Below are 17,465 nucleotides of genomic sequence, written 5' to 3' on the forward strand. Positions count from 1 at the left end.
TATTTGGTAGATTACAGTGTAAAAGCCTTAAAACTTTGTATTATGAATGAAGCCGCTGGCCTTTTTGTGTCCAAGCCACAAAATGTTATATTTTCTTAGTGCTGGACACCAGACCAGTTCATAAACTAAAATAAGGCTGTGAATTTTCTGCTTTCTCCAATTAGCAAACTGTTTGCATTAATGAAGTGAGAGCATGTTTACATTGGAGAGACAATGTTTGTGTTGCAACGTGGTCTTTTTGTATCCACGGTAACCTTGATGATAATTATGACAAACTTGCAGAAAAGCAACATCCACAGCCAAGCTGCAAATTATACAACCAAAATACAGCAGAGGGAAATGATCCTTGAAGTGAATTAATTAGTGTCTATTTCGCTAACAAACACCAAACGCTAGTAGGGAAACTTCTTTTAAAACTGCTGAAGAACTGACAAAACCGAGAAAGTATTTGAAATGTATGATGTTCATTTACATAAACATTAAACAGTGCTGTTCTCACCCAGAAAACAAAAACAGATGGGCATATCAGCGCAAAGACTGACTGAGTTCAACAATTCAGAACAACCAAATGCTTTAACACACAGACTGAATATATAACAGCAGCTTGTTTTTATCATGGTTACCGCCATTAACGATCACTTCTCATTTATTGTTGATCAACCCACAGATGAATAAAGTGCTCATTATGTTTGGCAAGCAATTATTTTGCAGAGTCAAGCTGAGTTTTTTAACCTTGCTTTATAAAACACATGACGGCAGCATTTTGGAGTCTTTAATGAGAGAAAACTACAAGAAAAAGTGATTTATGACCCTCAAGAAGGGCTGAGAGAGCTATGAAGGGATGATAGGAGACTCACACAGGTCTGCAGATGACAAGATCTCCTTTGTTGGTCCCATAAGCGAGCCCAAGCCCCGGATCTGGCAGCCAGCGGGCAGAGTTTATACTGACGTGTCTCCTCTGGTCTGGTGCCATTGGGTACACCACATCAAACACCCTCTGAAAAACACGTAAACACACACACACCTGTTTAAAACATCCCACAACACTCTCAGCAATAGTTCTTTTCAGTGGTCAGGTTCTTTCATTATCCTCTGCACTGTAGATTGCAGTCTGTGTCAGATATGACAGCGCTGCTAGCATAACTGAGAAGAGGCTAAACTGCGAAAAGTCAAATCTCATTCTCCAAAGTACTCTTTCCCTTTCTTTTCCAATCCATTCCCCTGTCCCCTGTCTGTCAGCCTTGGCATAATACTTACACTCCACTGGCTCCAGAAAAAAAAGGACAAAAATAGGACATGCTCATGTCTGCCAGAGAGAGAGAAAGCGGTCTCATTCATCTGCAGATGAGTGATCAACAGACAAACTCTTTCTCTCCTTCTTTACTCTAGACAGAGGAAATTCAGGACAAGGATAAAAGCCGCAAAGACTGGTGTTTCTCAGGGAAGAGAGCATGTATGACTGATGCACGTATTTGTGTGTGTATCTGCACCACAGCACCTGAACAGAGTGAGTGTGTGCACATATGGACCTATGCTGCAGGGACGTTGTGCAGCTTCACTCTCAAACACACAGTATAGGGCTCTTCTGAGAGGGGATTTATGTGCAGCACAGATTTTTGGTGCACAAACTACGGCTGCACGATATTGAAAAAAATCATATATTGGGATGTCTAACAGTTAATGGGTACAAAAATGAAACAATCACAATGCACAAAATACTGTTCTTTCTTTGCTTTGTCCCTTTTTCTAGTCCAATTATCTAAAAATTCTTAGATCAAGTGAAAATATAATTTTTTTTTTTAATTCCAGAAGAAAGTAATAGTTTTTTTCCCTTAAAACAAGCTAAATTATCTGCCAATTTGTTAAGTAAAATAATCTTGTTTTCGCCTTGAAATATAGAGGTTTAGACTAGAAACAAGACAAAAATTCTTAGTAAGAAAAAAACTTTTTCAATTCTTTTATAAAGAAAAAAATTATAAACAATTTATAAATAAATCATTAAAATAATTAATCAAATATATTATTAAATAAAACAAATCTTTGTTACACCTCTGCAGAATCTAACTAGGCATCTGAGAAACCTTATGGCAAATTTATGTGTGTTGTTTAAAAAAAAAACACACAATTCATTTGTGTTGTGTTTTACTTTGATTGGTTTTTAATCATTTTGATTCATTAAATTATTTTATTTAATCCTCTGATCAATAGTTATTTATATAACTATCATAATATCATTTTATTGATTATTAGATAATGATTATTATTTGTCATTTTATTAGGCTTTTATATATTATATTTTATTATCATTCTCCTATAATTATTGCTTTTTATTATTTCATTTTTCCATTTTGTTATAATCTTATAATTCAAGAGTGGATTCAAGTGACACTTGATTTCATGAGTAAGAGATGAGTGTCTCCATTTCAAGGTCTGTATTGCCACTGGACAATGTCATAATTTTTGTGCTCAAATGTTCTAAGCTTTCTTGAAAGGCTCAGTCACAGGCCTTAAAAACAGTACACATGCAAACTCTACAAATTACGTGTTTTGTGGCTCACTCTCAATTATATTTCAGACTTAACATTACATATCTTGCGATGTGACTATTGCAGATGAGCACACTGCGATATTGATGCTGAACTGATATATTGTGCAGTCCTAACACAGACTAATTAATATGAGTCTGATTCAGTTCCTAAAATGAAAGGCAAAAATCATATTGTGAACACTAAAACTACACAACTATGAATAACATTTTTATATGAATAAAAAGATCAAAACATAATTTATTTGAAATTGAAATATTTTGTAACATTATAATTGTCTTTACTGTCAGACTTTCAATTTAATGCATGATTAAATGCATAAAGAGGAATGCAAGTGCACACTCATTCAGTTCATAAATGCCACAGTGCTCAAAAACAAAATAATTAACAGCAAATTCCCCATCTAAAAACATCCTAATTTGAAACTACGCATCTATAAAAGAACATTGGCAGGTAAGCGGCGTGATGAGTATTTTGCAACAGCTTGAAAATGAAAAATCACTACTACATTAAAAAATGTATGTGTAGAAAAAGTTGTTCACAGCAAAGCTGAAGATAGAGCCTCGGGCTAACCTTTGTTCATTTTCTCTCTCTCTCCACTCTCCGGAGTATAATTAATCCTGGTAATAAGCAGACACATTAACGATGCTGATGTATTAAATTCATTCATTAACTGCCATATGAGAAAATATCACTTCATATAAACAAACAGAAAGATCTCCTTTAATAAATAAAGACATGGGAGGAAACAGAACATAATCAAATTATAGAATATAAAATGATAGAAATGAACAAATAAACATAGCATGAGAGAGAAATGTCTCAATAAACAAACGGCCATAAAAGCAGAAAGCACAGATAACGAAACGTACCCAAAGGTGCTGTTGCTATGGCTACTGCTGAAATCAGGCGCCCAGTGGGGACGGTGTTATGGCAAATAATGTATGGACTGTTTAAAATGCATTCAGCACCTGTCCGCCATGTTCCCATTATTATTAAGTGTACTGGGCCAGGTCTTTAACATTTACCCTTTGCTTACGCACACATGCATGCACACACACACACACACCTGACAGGTCCAGTGGTTTTGGTGATGATTAAAGAGTTCATCTGATCTTCAAGACAAGTTTCATCTTAGTCTAACATAAAATGCAGAGATAAAATTCAATGAAATCAATCTAAAAAGCAACTTTACACAGAGATGTGTGAAAAGCGGTGGAGCTGAAAGACTTGTATCAAATACGACATAATGCTGCATTATCTACATTCATTACATCATCTCTGTTAGTGGTGTTCAATAACCATTAGAGCATAGAAACAGCTCCTGAGAGTGTCATTAAGAGAGACCGATCTCATGTATGGCTCACATTTTAAATACAGCTCTAGCAGCAATAACACTGGCACTAAACTTTCCATCCTAATTTCTGATTAACAAACAGACGTTACTGTAAGAGCTCCACTGTGGTGGCCATCCTAATTAAAAGCAGGGAAACAACACTGACAAAATACACCCATGAACAAGCGTCCACTGCGTGGCTTTTCCAACCTCTGTGAAGAGAGATTTGCTGTTGTATGTTTAGAGACTACGCAAGGATAAAAACGAAGCTCTCCTGCTCCGTTGCACTTAAATTAATCGTTCAGAATCCTGCCATGAGCATGAGCTTACAAAAACAAAAGTCAACCATGTAGATATTTCCATTTATGCTCTTCGCTCCACACAAACAGACAGTTTTCCCACTTCTCTCTCCCCCCCTTCTATTTCTAAAAGAGCGTATCTAGGTCAGGTTCCTACTCAAAGGCTTTTCTAAACCCCAGGCTCCCCCCTCTGCTGTAGAGAGCACAGAGAGCTGATCTACATAGGGCAGACCACCAGTAATAACCAAACTTCACAATAATCAAACCTCATGAAAGGAATGACTAAAAATGAAAAAGGGAAGTAAATGGGTTTTGTGGTCCTGTCTGGAGGTTTAACCTTGAAAGTGGCTTGGTAAAAACTGTCAGTCAAAAAAGGAAAAAGCTTTCAGACACAATTCTTTATTTCTTGACTTTTGAATTTATTATATAGTTATATTGGACATAACTGACTTAAGAGATACAGTATGTGTATCTGTGGTTTGAATATTTTTTTCAGCATGAATTGATTTATTTATTGGCAAATTTGATTATTGTATTTTTTAAAAATGTGCAGAATTACATTTTTCTGAAGCTTGTTTCATAACATGCTTGTTCATTTGTTGTAAGCTCATCATACAGGGGTGTAGATTTCGCATGGATGGAGGGGACGCGTCCCAACCAATATTCATTAACTATTGAAATGTCCCCACCGATAATTTAACTCACTTTTAAAGAAATCTCGCTGTCAATATTAACCTAGACATGCAGCGAGGGTAAATCACGTTCTCTTCTCCAGTCGCACCACCTCTAAACACATATGAACATTGTGATTGGCTGCGCCTTTCCCTGCTGTCATGTGAGAGGCTGTAGCTGTGTTCGGATGTAACAGTGCCAAAACTGCAGGAGAAAAAAACAAAACCATGCAAGAAAAAAAATGTGACACAAGTGATGATGGCGACAGCAAAAAAAAAGGTTGGACAAGAGGAGCTTTTTTCAAAGAAAAGTGAGTCCATCATCATGATAATGTAGTTAATGCTCAAGTTTCTCTCCCGCTTTAATGCACAGTCTAATGTTATAGCAGGCTGTGAATAATATGCTTTAATTAATTTTAATTAATCAACATTACTAAGGCAAATAGTTTTAATAGTCAAAAACAAATATATTTAAACTAAATAATAGATATATCTTTATATTAAAATAAAAAAATGTTAAAGAGACTCTTAAACTTGATAAACAAAGTGTTAGAAAGTGTGTGCAATGATGACACTTACACACCCTAAGCTCACCGCGCACTTTATACCAAACTCTTTTTTTTCCATTACTCAGAATACATATTTTTTTGATACCGATATTATCGCCCAGCCCTAATTTGGACCAATCGTTATTTACACAAAAATTACAACACTTTTGTTTTTGGAAAATATGTCATTACAAGTTTACATAATAAAACTAAACTGAGCTTTTACTTAAATTTATAAATTCATATTTTTAAGTGGTTTCAATTTTAAGTGTTTTTACTAAAGCTGTACATTCGTATGCTGGTTCGAATTACTTCATTTAACAACAACTTTATCTCCATTTCATGTACGCTAGTGTTTATCCCTCTATGTGCTCATGTTTTTGACCCCAGGGCTAATGAACACATTAAGAGAAAATAGCTTGTCTCCACACTGCAAAATGAGGTGAATAAGTAAATTCATGCAGTCTAGCTTTATAAAAACAAATAGCACTTTTTTCCCACTCATAAGATGCTTCTGTATTTTTTTTCTACCCACTGTGATAATATTAGGAGCAGTGGATGAATCTTAAGAAGACATGAGGTCAGCAGTGACGTACCCTCATGGACGTCTCTCCTGCGTGAGGCTGCTGCAGTCTGAAGACCTGTGCCACCATGTGATCGCTGATCTGATGCAGCAGGATGCGGCGAGACGCCAGACCCACCATCACGTAACGACCCATCGGAGACAAACTGACAGAGATGGCATTTGGACCTGTGACAAAACAAACACTGAAGTTACTCACAGCTGAAACAAACAGATAAAAAACAACTGAAGCAAAAACTGCACCAATTAATTACAAAACAAATGCTATTATGTAAAATTAGAAATTCAACAATATGCTCTTTGCTCAAAGACTTTTAAGGTTAAAGCAACAATATGTAACCCTGGACCATAAAACCATACACTGAAATATCACTGAAGTATCACAGTCATACATAAAAAAAAAGAAAGAAATTTATTTGGGTTTACAAATTTTTTACGACAAGTGGTTGCAAACAATTTATATGGGATTGGAATTTAAACAAATAAAATGTAGCAATATTAAACTCAATTTGTTTGTTTAAATTCGGCACATATATATTATTTGCACATAATTATTGTTTTACCTTAATTGTAGCAAACTGGATTTTAGTAAATCCAAATAATCATTTTTTTTCAGTGTGTGTCCATTTTTAGCATTATCTGAAAGCTGACTAATGCCAAGTTCAGACGATTTTTGCACAATTTTCAAAGTCGTCACAGCTTTGACACTGCATGACTATCTGGGGTAGCATTCCATTCTAGCATTCTGCTGTGTTTACACTGCAGGATAAATTAGCATCAGGGGGTTTCAAACTGCATGACTTTACAGTAGGAGACTCGGCGGCAACTTTGTCTCGCTTCTTACAACAAAACGAAAAGTGACATAAAAACAACTCGGTCACATAGTATATCCTTTGTTATTAACTACATAATAAGATAGAAGCCTTTAGTGGGGTAGAAAATGTACTTATTTTGCTAACCTGGGTTTTGAGTGGAATTAGCAATTTCTCCTGATTTTTTTTTCTTTTTTGACCTGGTTGTGGTATTGCTCAGATGACACGTCAAACACGGGTGCTCCTGCCAAATTTAAACTAGTTTTTCCTCCATTTTTTGGGTCCAAATAGACCGAAAAGAAGCCCTTTTACTTCTCCCCCAGCCTCATGTTGGCCTGCAAATACCCATAGTAGTGGTTGCTGCTCTCTCATTGGCTGTAGGTTCAACTGCTTGACAGCTGCATCTTCAGGAAATCTCCTAATTCCTGCAGCATGAGGACTTTATGATTGTTTATGAGCGTCAAAAGTGGCTGATCTGTTTGGCGAAATATTTGACTGCGTGTCACTGCATTTCCAACGACTTAAGAAATCTCTACTGAAGAAATCTCTACTGTGCTGGACGAAATCGCTTACTGATCGGCACATCATCGATGACATAAGCGTGCCCAGGCCCGACTGTAATGTGATTGCGGGCCGTCGGGAGAGACGGGAGGGGGGACAAGTGTGCTTTGGTCCGATTCAAGGCATCTGTACATAGTGTGAGCCCTAAGACATGTGGAGTATGCCGATTTTAGTCACATTATTGAAGTGCAGTACAGACAAGCACACACCTTAAACTATTTCCGTCATGTAGGAATATAGGCACATTTTGTGACAATAGTCTATACACACAAGGCTGTTTGACACTCTTCTCTGCACCTACTGAGTCAGAAAATAACCACAGAAACTTGATTCGCAAAATGCAGATGTTTCCCTCCATTTGCCTTGTGGTATCAAATTCTATTAAAACAACACTCTTCCAGCATTCCTTACTTTATATGTACATTCAATACCTTGGTTTTTCACGAGGAGAGCATGCATGCAATGTTCTTAAATATAAGTGTCAAACTGCAGTTAACGTCGACTTATTAAAAATGAAATTAAAAAAATTACATAAACTCCGGAGGCAATGTGGATAGTGTAGGGATGCGATGACATTAGTCGAATTATGTGCTATAACATGTAAAATTAGGAAAGGAACATTCAAAAAGCAACTAATGTAAACACCTTAATGACATTATTGTCTTAATCAGATTAAGGCAAATATTACTGATTACTGACGTCCATTTAAACGTAGTCAGTGTTGTTGAACTGATTATTTTACGTAATAGTGCTTGTTTTGTAATTAGTAAACAGGAATGTTTTTTTTGTCATGTACAGTATATATATATATATATATATATATATATATATATATATATATATATATATATATATATATATATATATATATATATATATATATATATATATATATAAACTATTTCCGAACCTTAAAAAACAAAAAGTCTAGTCATTGCAGGAAGCTTAATGCTTAATATAAGAAAAATTGAAATGATGAAAATCTAGGAAATACATTTTGCACCCTATTAATCCTAAACCACCCATTTTTTTTGCATTATTAATTGCTGTAAATGTTCGAAGCAGAGCATTCAGACCAATCTGTTAAAGCATGAAATTAGAAAAGTTCACACCTAGACCTGCACAGACTGTAATTATAGCTAATATAATTTCTCATCCTAAAACCTAATTGAATTTTGCAACCATTTAACTTTTGAAATCAGCCTTGCTTGGTGTGTGCAGGACGGCTGAGAGAGCACTAGCGATGTGATGATCAGCAAATGAAAATGAGCGGTTTAGTATTGAAGATCCTGGTCGATTGCTCTCATTAATCCACTGTTACTGGATAGGATGAATGATAGTTCCTCTGGGCCTTTACCGCCGCTGGCGGTGACCAATCCGTAGAGAGAGAGAGAGAGAGACCGGGGTTTAAAATCACTTTAATCTAAAACAAGCAGGACTCATACTTCCTCATCATTGGTTTCCATTAGCAGCCTGGTCCCAGCACTGCCTTCATTTGGCTTTTAAACGGGGACTATCTAATTAAAGCTGTCTCTAAAAGAGCTCCATCATTGCTGTCTGTTCAGCCAATTAGAAAGGGAAGTGAGAGCACAATGCGAACAGCCATGTCCCTTTGCTTTCGATTTAATTAAGCACAAGTTTGAAATAATTTTAGCTCTGATGACTCAATCAGTATATTAAATCCTCGTCAGCGAAGGAAAAAGAGTCATGTTTTACTAACCAAACTAACAGCACTTAAAAGGTTAAGTTGTTTATGTCTTAGGATAACCCACCGAATCTTTTGGAGTAGAGCATCTCTCCCAGGTTGTGCGGAGCGAGAGAGTAAACAGCCAGAATGCCCTCATCAGGGAAACCCCTCTGACTGCTGGGAATGAATACGGCCAGCAACTGCCCATCCGCTGAGATATCACAGCTCGCATCGTTGTAGATCTTACAGTTAGGCACCAGAACGTTCACCGACGCTGAAAATAAACAAAACAAAAAGTTAGAGATGTACCCTCAAGAGGTGCCTAATAATAATAACAACCAATAAGTATTATTAAACAGCAAGTTTAACACACATACAACATAAAAAGGGCACCTATTTTACCCCTTTTTCAAGATTTAAAAGAAGTCTTTTGTGCCTCCAGAATGTGTCTGTAAAGTTTCAGCTCAAAACACCCATCCGATTGTTTATTATAGTTTCAAGAAAAATCTGAATCTTCTGCTTTGTAAACAATGTAGCTGTTTTTGTTGCCTGTGCCTTTGATGCTAGTTCTCATGTGCCTGTCAGTGTGCTACAATCTCCGCCTCGGCTGCATCAGATAAACAGCACAGTCACAGACATGAAGAAAGCAGATCTCATGTAACGTTTGTGAGAAATATTTCAGAAGGATTTGGTTCATATTTTAATGTCAGGAAATAAAAAAAAGAGAATTATTGTCTTTATATCACCCCAATATGCTTGTGGACACACTATACCTACACACAGTTCTGTCCAAACAGCTTCTATAGGATGATTTTCATCATAGATGCCATTTAAAACGTGCAGCTAGACAAATTTTTATTTTAAGAGTTAAAATAGTGGGTTAGGTATTAGTTGGTGGATTCGTCATGGTCCCACTTTTCCATTATCTTTAAATTTGATAATCTGTACGTGTTGGAAAGTCTTGCCAGTTCAAGCAAATATAAAACATTTAAGCACAATAGGATGTGAAACAATTCAGTACTCTTCTCTTTTGTTTCCGCTTGCTTTTCAATGCGATTATCCTTGTAAGTATTCTTGAAAACAGTTGGTTATGTCTTAAGAGGATGTAAAAAGCATAGAAAAAAATCAAATGTGTCACATTTTTACATTATGTCTTGAACGTCCCAAAAACGACATGCCAAAATGATAATTCTGTCATGAATCATACATCCATATGTCATTCCAAACACCCAAATATTCATCTTTAGTAGACGAGTTAAAGCTAGTAACGACTTAACAATGACTTTATTCAACAGTTTCTTCTCCTCAGTATCAGTATAGGGCACGCGTTCATGAGCACTGTACACTGAAGTATGACAACATGAGCACGAGTAGGGCTGCACGATACTGGAAAAATCTGACATTGCAATATTTTGTTTTGCAGGGATATACATTGTGATATGACTACTTTCACCAGATTATTTGAATAGCTCTTTTTGGAAAGATTTCATTAGTTTTGATTGACTGGGATGATCATGTCCTTTTCTAAAAAGTGCATCAGCAAAAAATATAATAAATAAATGCTCAAACGATATATTGTTCAGCCCTAAGCGCGAGTAATTAATAATATAATTTATTTTTTGCGTGAACTATCTTTTTAAACTGACAGCATTCTAAATTATCAGCTGCTGTTTGTGTTTAATATTAGACCCAGCAAAAAGGACAGTGAAATTGAGCTCTGAAACAACTGTTGGAGGTAATTATTTATAACCCATCACTTGGTAACACCCATTCACACTCATACACTACAGACAATTTAGCTTAACCAATTCACCTATAACGCATGTCTTTGGACTGTGGGGGAAACTGAAGCACCCTACTCTAATACAGAGAGAACAAGCAAACTCCACACAGAAATGTCAACTGACCCAGCCGAGGCTTAAACCAGTAACTTTCTAGCTGTGAGGCGACTGTGCTAACCACTAAGCCACCGTGCCACCCTACCTAAACATATATAAACCTTAACAAAGTCAAGTATATACTGACAACCTGTTTATACAAAGGCTTAACAAAGTATAGGCTCTAACTGAAAATGCATTAGACAGCACATAATGAGTGTCATAAAGTTTGTCATATTTTAAATACGCTTTAATCTGCTTTATTTAAACTGAACATTCAGCTTCTCTTTTTAGAGCAAGGACGTTTAGCAAGCGCGCTCATAAAATTTGCCAAAAACCGACTGCAGTGTCAGCCTCTGCATCTGCCAGATTTCCATTCCACATTCAAATCTCTATTTGCACACAAGCATTACTCTGTGTAACAATCTTTTTGCTAAATTAGCAGAAGCTGCAGAATTGCCATAAGTTGAGGTGCAATAAAAGTGATTTAGCGACTAACAGACAGTCACATCTGTTCAGCCCACACTAATGAATAAAAGCGCAGACTGGCAGGAGAGAGCGAGAGATAGATAGAGAGAGAGACCTTATAAACCTCACATAAAATACATAGTACTACTATTCAGCCAAGCGGCAGTGTGCAGAGAGAAAATGATCCAGCTTCTGCTCTCGAAACCACATGTCAACTCCAAGATTAATTTTGATTCCTGTTTTCATTTTCGGTTACACACATTTTATAATCCTTTATTGTTTCCATGGCAATCTGCATCCAGATGAAGCCATCTCTCAAACCGCAGAATGGTAGTAATATTCAAAAGACAGACACAGTGTAAACATGGGGAGAACACAAATGTGAGTGAGCTGGGACGGTTGATTCACAACAATGGTTTAGATGAAGTCACTTTTTGAAAGCATTAAGGGAACAATAACGCGCTGCTCTGGTCTCATGCATCAACGTGTGTGATTGTGCAGAGGTCTCTGAATAAAGCATCAGGTGCGAGTGTGTGGGAGGTGTAATTAGGGCTATTTGTAATTTTGTATGGGTGCGTGTGATTGAAGTGTTTGTCATTTTGCTGGCGTGTGAGTGTGTGTGCGGACGATGCTGGGTGGAAAAAAAATGTAAGGGCACACAAGCTAAACAAGGGCAGGTGAGTTTTGGCAGGTGACTGAGTAATTATGCACATTTATAAAGATGGATTTGTTTTTATCACCCAGTGTGTGTTTGTGTGCATGTGTTCGGTGAGTGAGGTCAAGAGAGTCTGAGAGGACAGGAAGAGAGATTTAAGCAGGAGTGTGTTAATTGAACAGGCCAATGATTTAGTGCAATGATGAGGCTGTTGCTCGACTGGACCTGCATTTCACTTTTTGACACACACACGCAAACTTGTCCATCCACCCACCGTCACTCATGCCCACTCATTCACTGCAGGCCAAGTAGAGCAGAGAGAAAGAAGATGGAGATCGGTTCATGAAAAAACAACAATAAAAATGATGAAAGATGTCCAATTTCAGTTCTGAATGTGGAAGACGCATTTCATGTTGAAGTGTGCTCTTGAAAGAAATCAAGCAAACAAAGGATAAAAAAAAAATAATTCTATCACCTGCATTTTTTCCATTTATATATAATTATTAAGAAATTATTTTGTTCAAAGCAACTAACAATTGAGGAAGCATTTACTTATAATTTAAGAGACATGTAAATGATCTAATCGTAAAAGATCTGGATGTTATATTAAACAGCAACTTAACTTTTGAAAATAATATCTCCCATGTCACAAAAACCACCTACTTTCATCTGAGAAATGTCACTAAGTTACGAAGTATGCTATCCATCTCAGATGCAGAAGAGCTAGTCCATGCTTTTATGACTTCTAGGCTGGACTACTGTAATGCTCTGTTTGCTGGCTGCCCAGCATCCTCCATTTATAAACTTCAGTTAGTGCAAAATGCAGCTGCCAAAGTTCTTACCAGGTCCATAAAATATGATCATATCACCCCAATTTTATCATCCTAATACTGGCAGCCTGTTAAGTTCTGCATTAATTATAAAAGATTGCTTCATACCTATAAAGCTTTAAATAATTTAGCTCCTGTTTATCTAACCAACCTTCTCAAAGGTTGGCTTCTCAAGAGGATCTCTGGTAGTACCTAGAATAGCAAAGTCTACTAAAGGAGGTCGCATCTTCTCATTTATGGCTCCTAAACTCTGGAATTGCCTTCCTGATAACAACCGAGGCTCAAACACACTCTCTCAGTTTAAAACTAGATTAACGACCTATCTTTTTAGTAAAGCATACAGGCATAACAGCATGATGCATGAGTGTGCTCCACACAGGTGAGTGGGCTTCACAAACCACCTTTAGTACACACTCCTTCTGTCTTAATGCACCACACATTTTGTTAGTAACTCTCATTTTCATACATGTTTGTTTCTATGTTTATTTGTACAACTACTATTTTCATTTATAGCACTTCATTTTTGCATCTCGATTATATACACTATGAACAGCAGCTACGCTAATTATTTTCGTTATTCTCTATTTCCACCTGGGATTCTCATCCCGAGGCCCCCAGTCATTATGCAGCACCATTGAAACGATCCAAGAACTGTGAAGAAATTATGCCAAGGTATCCATAATCCTGGTCCAGGCCATATCCTGAACAGATGCTGTGGCGGTGATGAAGAGGGTGGAGAGGATGAGACTGATTCTTGTATGACCACAGTGACAGACGAGTCTTCGCATTGATCCTCTGGGTCAGCCTGAACACTCCCCGGTGACCTACTCACACCTGCAGTTATCCACAATAGGCGTCCAGCGTTTTCCAGTCCCTGGCGCCTAGTCTACAGGTCTGCACAGGAAGTTTGGCCAGAGGAGAAATGGTCATGCTCAACAGAGTCTAGTTTCTTTCTAGGTTTTTTCTTTCATTTCATCAATTGGTCAAGTTTTGTTCCTTGACACTGACGTCACTGGCTTGCTTGGCTTAGGACTTGTGGAGCTGCGCATCGATGGATTTGCTCTTCAGTGTTTGGACTTTCAGCAGTGAAATTTCAACCACACTGAACTAAATTAAACTGAACTGGAACTGAGAAAACTGGACAGACAGTTTTAATTTACTTGAACTTCTATGTTAAGCTGCTTTAACACAATTTACATTGTAAAATCGATATATAAATAAACATGAATTGAATTGAACTAATAAACAGCCAGCGTTGTATTAATATGCTAGTAACAATCATTTAAGAATATACGTGCCCCCAATCTAAAGTATCACCAAAATAATGCTACTTGAGCTTCAGTTAGTGCTCCTATTATTAGCTAAATTCATTGCATTACATTTATTTCCATTTAACAGTAATAAAGCACACACACAAAAAAAAAAAAAAACGCACGCACACACTATGAAACCAAATGAAATTAAAACTCTTGTCTTGTAGCAGGACCGGGTCAGAAGGGCAGGTTGTGTAACATTGCCCACACTGCTGAAGATGAATAAGTGGCTCAGGGCCTAAGCAGACAGAGCTCCCTGCTGGACCTGAGTAATGGATTTGCTGGGGTAAAGTGACGGCTATTCCGGTGGCACTAGGAGGAAAGCCCAGACGATTGCTACACATGCTAAAGTGTGTTTTAATCATCTATTTTTGTGGAAGCGTGAGTGTTTTTTTAGGGTTTTGATTGGGTCAGTGGCTGATGCTGAATGATAAACGGTGCTCAGGACTCCAGCTGCTGTGTGGACTGAGAGCATCTGGACAACCGAAATAAATCACGCTTTTACAGGAATATTTAAACTGGATTCATTCCATTGCCTGAGCCATTGGGGCCCAGACTGAGTCAGTCGTGAATTACTCACTGCCATTACACTCTCTGTCATCTGCAGAGCCACTCTGTCGGAAACTTCAGTACAAAGTCTAAACAGCAGTGACAGGGATTTCCTGGACATGCTTTTTGTAGGAGTTTGGGAAATGTGTCTTGTTATTCAGAGATTAATAAGCAGAAATGAAGGATAGGGAAGAGAAGCAGACGAAAAGAATCCGTGGATTAACGCATCTCTGAAAAACAGCCATGCATAAAACCAGATTCAAGGTCAATAAACAGAGTACACAAACATTCATGAAAAACATAATCATCCCTCATCCACACACACATGCCCTTCATATAACAGAGGAGAAATACCAATGCAATAAAGATGCTCATAAATGACTCAAAACCAGACACCTGATGGCAGATCAAGTGTCTTAATATAAATAAACCCCTTGAAACTTATGTCTTTTAGCTGAGTTTTTGCTCAATGGGACTTCTAGTACATGTCTTATACATAAAATCATAGTTTGTGGCTACTCCTGATAAAGAAGGGAATAATTCAACCCAAATGAAATTTGCCTATAATACAGTGCATCCGAAAAGTATTTATAGTGCTAGTACTTTCCACTTTTCTTTCCACAGGAAATTAATTAATTAATTTCCTCAAAATTTTACATACAATACCCCATAATGACAATGTGAAAAAAAATTTGTAATTGTTGCAAATTAATTAATATTATTATATTAATTAAAATTAATATAAAACCCTAAAAAATCTAACATACATAAGTATTCACAGCCTTTGCTGTGAAGCTCTAAATTGAGCTCTGGTACATTCTGTTTCCAGTGATCATTCTTGAGATGTTTCAGCAGCTTAATTGGAGTTCACCTGTGGTAAAATCAGTTGATTGGACATGATTTGAAAAGGCATACACCTGCTTATTTAAGGTACCAGGGTTGACAGTACATGTCAAAGCACAAACCAAGCATAAAGACAAAGGAATTAAATGTAGACCTCTGAGACAGGATTGTCTCATGGCACAAGGCTGGAGAAAGTTACAGAAAAATTTCTGCTGCTCTGAAAGTTTCAATGAGCACAGTGGCCTTCATCATCCGAAAGTGGAAGATGTTTGGAACCACCAGGACCCTGCCTAGAGCTGGCCGGCCATCTAAGCTATGTGATCAGGAGAGAAGGGCCTTAGTCAGGGAGGTGATCAATAACCCGATGGTCACTTTGTCTGAGCTCTAGCGTTCTTCTGTGGGGAGAGGAGAAACTTACAGAAGGACAACCATCTGTGCAACAATCCACCAATCAGACCTGTGTGGTAGAGTGACTAAACGGAAGTCACTTACCGCCTGAAATTTGCCAAAAGGCATCTGAAGGACTATCAGACCATAAGAAACAAAACTATCTGGTCTGGTGAGACTAAAATTGAACTCTTTAGAGTGAATGCCAGGCGTTACGTTTGGAGAAAACCAGGCACCGCTCATCACCAGGCTAATACACTCCCTACAGTGAAGCATGGTAGTGGCAGCATCATGCTGTGGGGATGTTTTTCAGCAGCACGAACTGGAAGACAAGTCAGGATGGAAGGAAAGATGAATGCAGCAATGTACAGACATCCGAAATGAAAACCTGCTTCAGAGTGCTCTTGACCTCAGACTTGGGCGACGGTTCATCTTCAGGCATGACAATATCCCAAAGCACACCGCCAAAATATCAATGGAGTGGCTGCAAAACAACTCAGTGAATGTCCTTCAGTGGCCCAGCCAGAGCCCAGACCTAAATCCTATTAAACATCTCTGGAGAGATCTGAAAATGGCTGTACACCGTCACTTCCCATCCATCCTGATAGAGCTTGAGAGGTAATGCAAAGAGGAATGGGCAAAAATTCCCAAAGACAGGTGGGCCAAGCTTGTGGCATCATGTTTAAAAAGACTTGAGGCTGTAATTGCTGCCAAAGGTGCATCAACAAAGTATGGAGCAAAGGCTTTTACTCAAGTAAGATTTGATTTAAGTGAATGTACTGTAGTTTTCCAACTTTATATCATATGTTTGTTTTGATATATGAAAACATACAGTCTTATTAGTCTCAGATTTAAACTTAGGCAGCAATACAATGATGTAACATAGAAGTAGTAATCAATGTAGTAACAAAGAACACTGTTGATAGTTCATGAATCATTGATTTGAACATTTGTGTTAGTTAAATATTAATAGGATTAAATCACACTGAAGAATTGTTCATGGACACGCTGCATATTTTATTATGGCTGCTGAATTACGGACAACAAACAGTACGGGGCAAAATCAAAAATCCGATCTTTGTTAAATAGATTTGTTAAATGAACATTTACTCACTATTTACTCCCACTCAAGTGGTTCCAGACCTTGAATGAGTTGAACACAAAAGAAAGTATTTAAAAAAAACACAGAGAAATGGTAAACAATGACATCCATAGTCAAAAACAATGATCAACAAAAATGATCTTCCTTTGTGTTTATCAGAAGAAAGAAACTCTTCTAAAACTCTGAAATGCAAATGATGACTTTTTGATGAATGATGAATTCTCATTTTTGGGTGAACTATCCATTTTGGGTATACACTAGTCAACATTTGAAGTGGATCAAAACCTTTTATCGAAGTTGTCCTACAACAACAATCATTCTTGTATTGGGAAAAGAGGTCTTTTTTGATCTCCTGTATGCCATCATTTACTCACCCTCAAGCGATCGTAGATTTACTT

The 17,465-nt window shown here is 37.3% G+C and overlaps 1 protein-coding gene across 2 annotated transcripts in view; it reads right to left on the minus strand.

The window, feature by feature from the left end:
* The window catches only part of ambra1a (autophagy/beclin-1 regulator 1a), a 106,457-nt gene that overhangs the window by 32,701 nt on the left and 56,291 nt on the right, over positions 1 to 17,465 (minus strand). For both annotated transcript variants that reach the window (XM_002667669.8, NM_001281992.1), the window contains 3 exon segments: positions 9,129 to 9,317; positions 5,997 to 6,151; positions 858 to 997 (listed from right to left, as the gene is read on the minus strand). In XM_002667669.8, coding sequence (XP_002667715.3) covers positions 858 to 997; positions 5,997 to 6,151; positions 9,129 to 9,317 — 484 coding nt within the window.

The sequence above is a fragment of the Danio rerio genome, chromosome 7, assembly GCF_049306965.1.
Source record: "Danio rerio strain Tuebingen ecotype United States chromosome 7, GRCz12tu, whole genome shotgun sequence".
In the NCBI taxonomy this organism is placed as follows: Eukaryota; Metazoa; Chordata; class Actinopteri; order Cypriniformes; family Danionidae; genus Danio; species Danio rerio.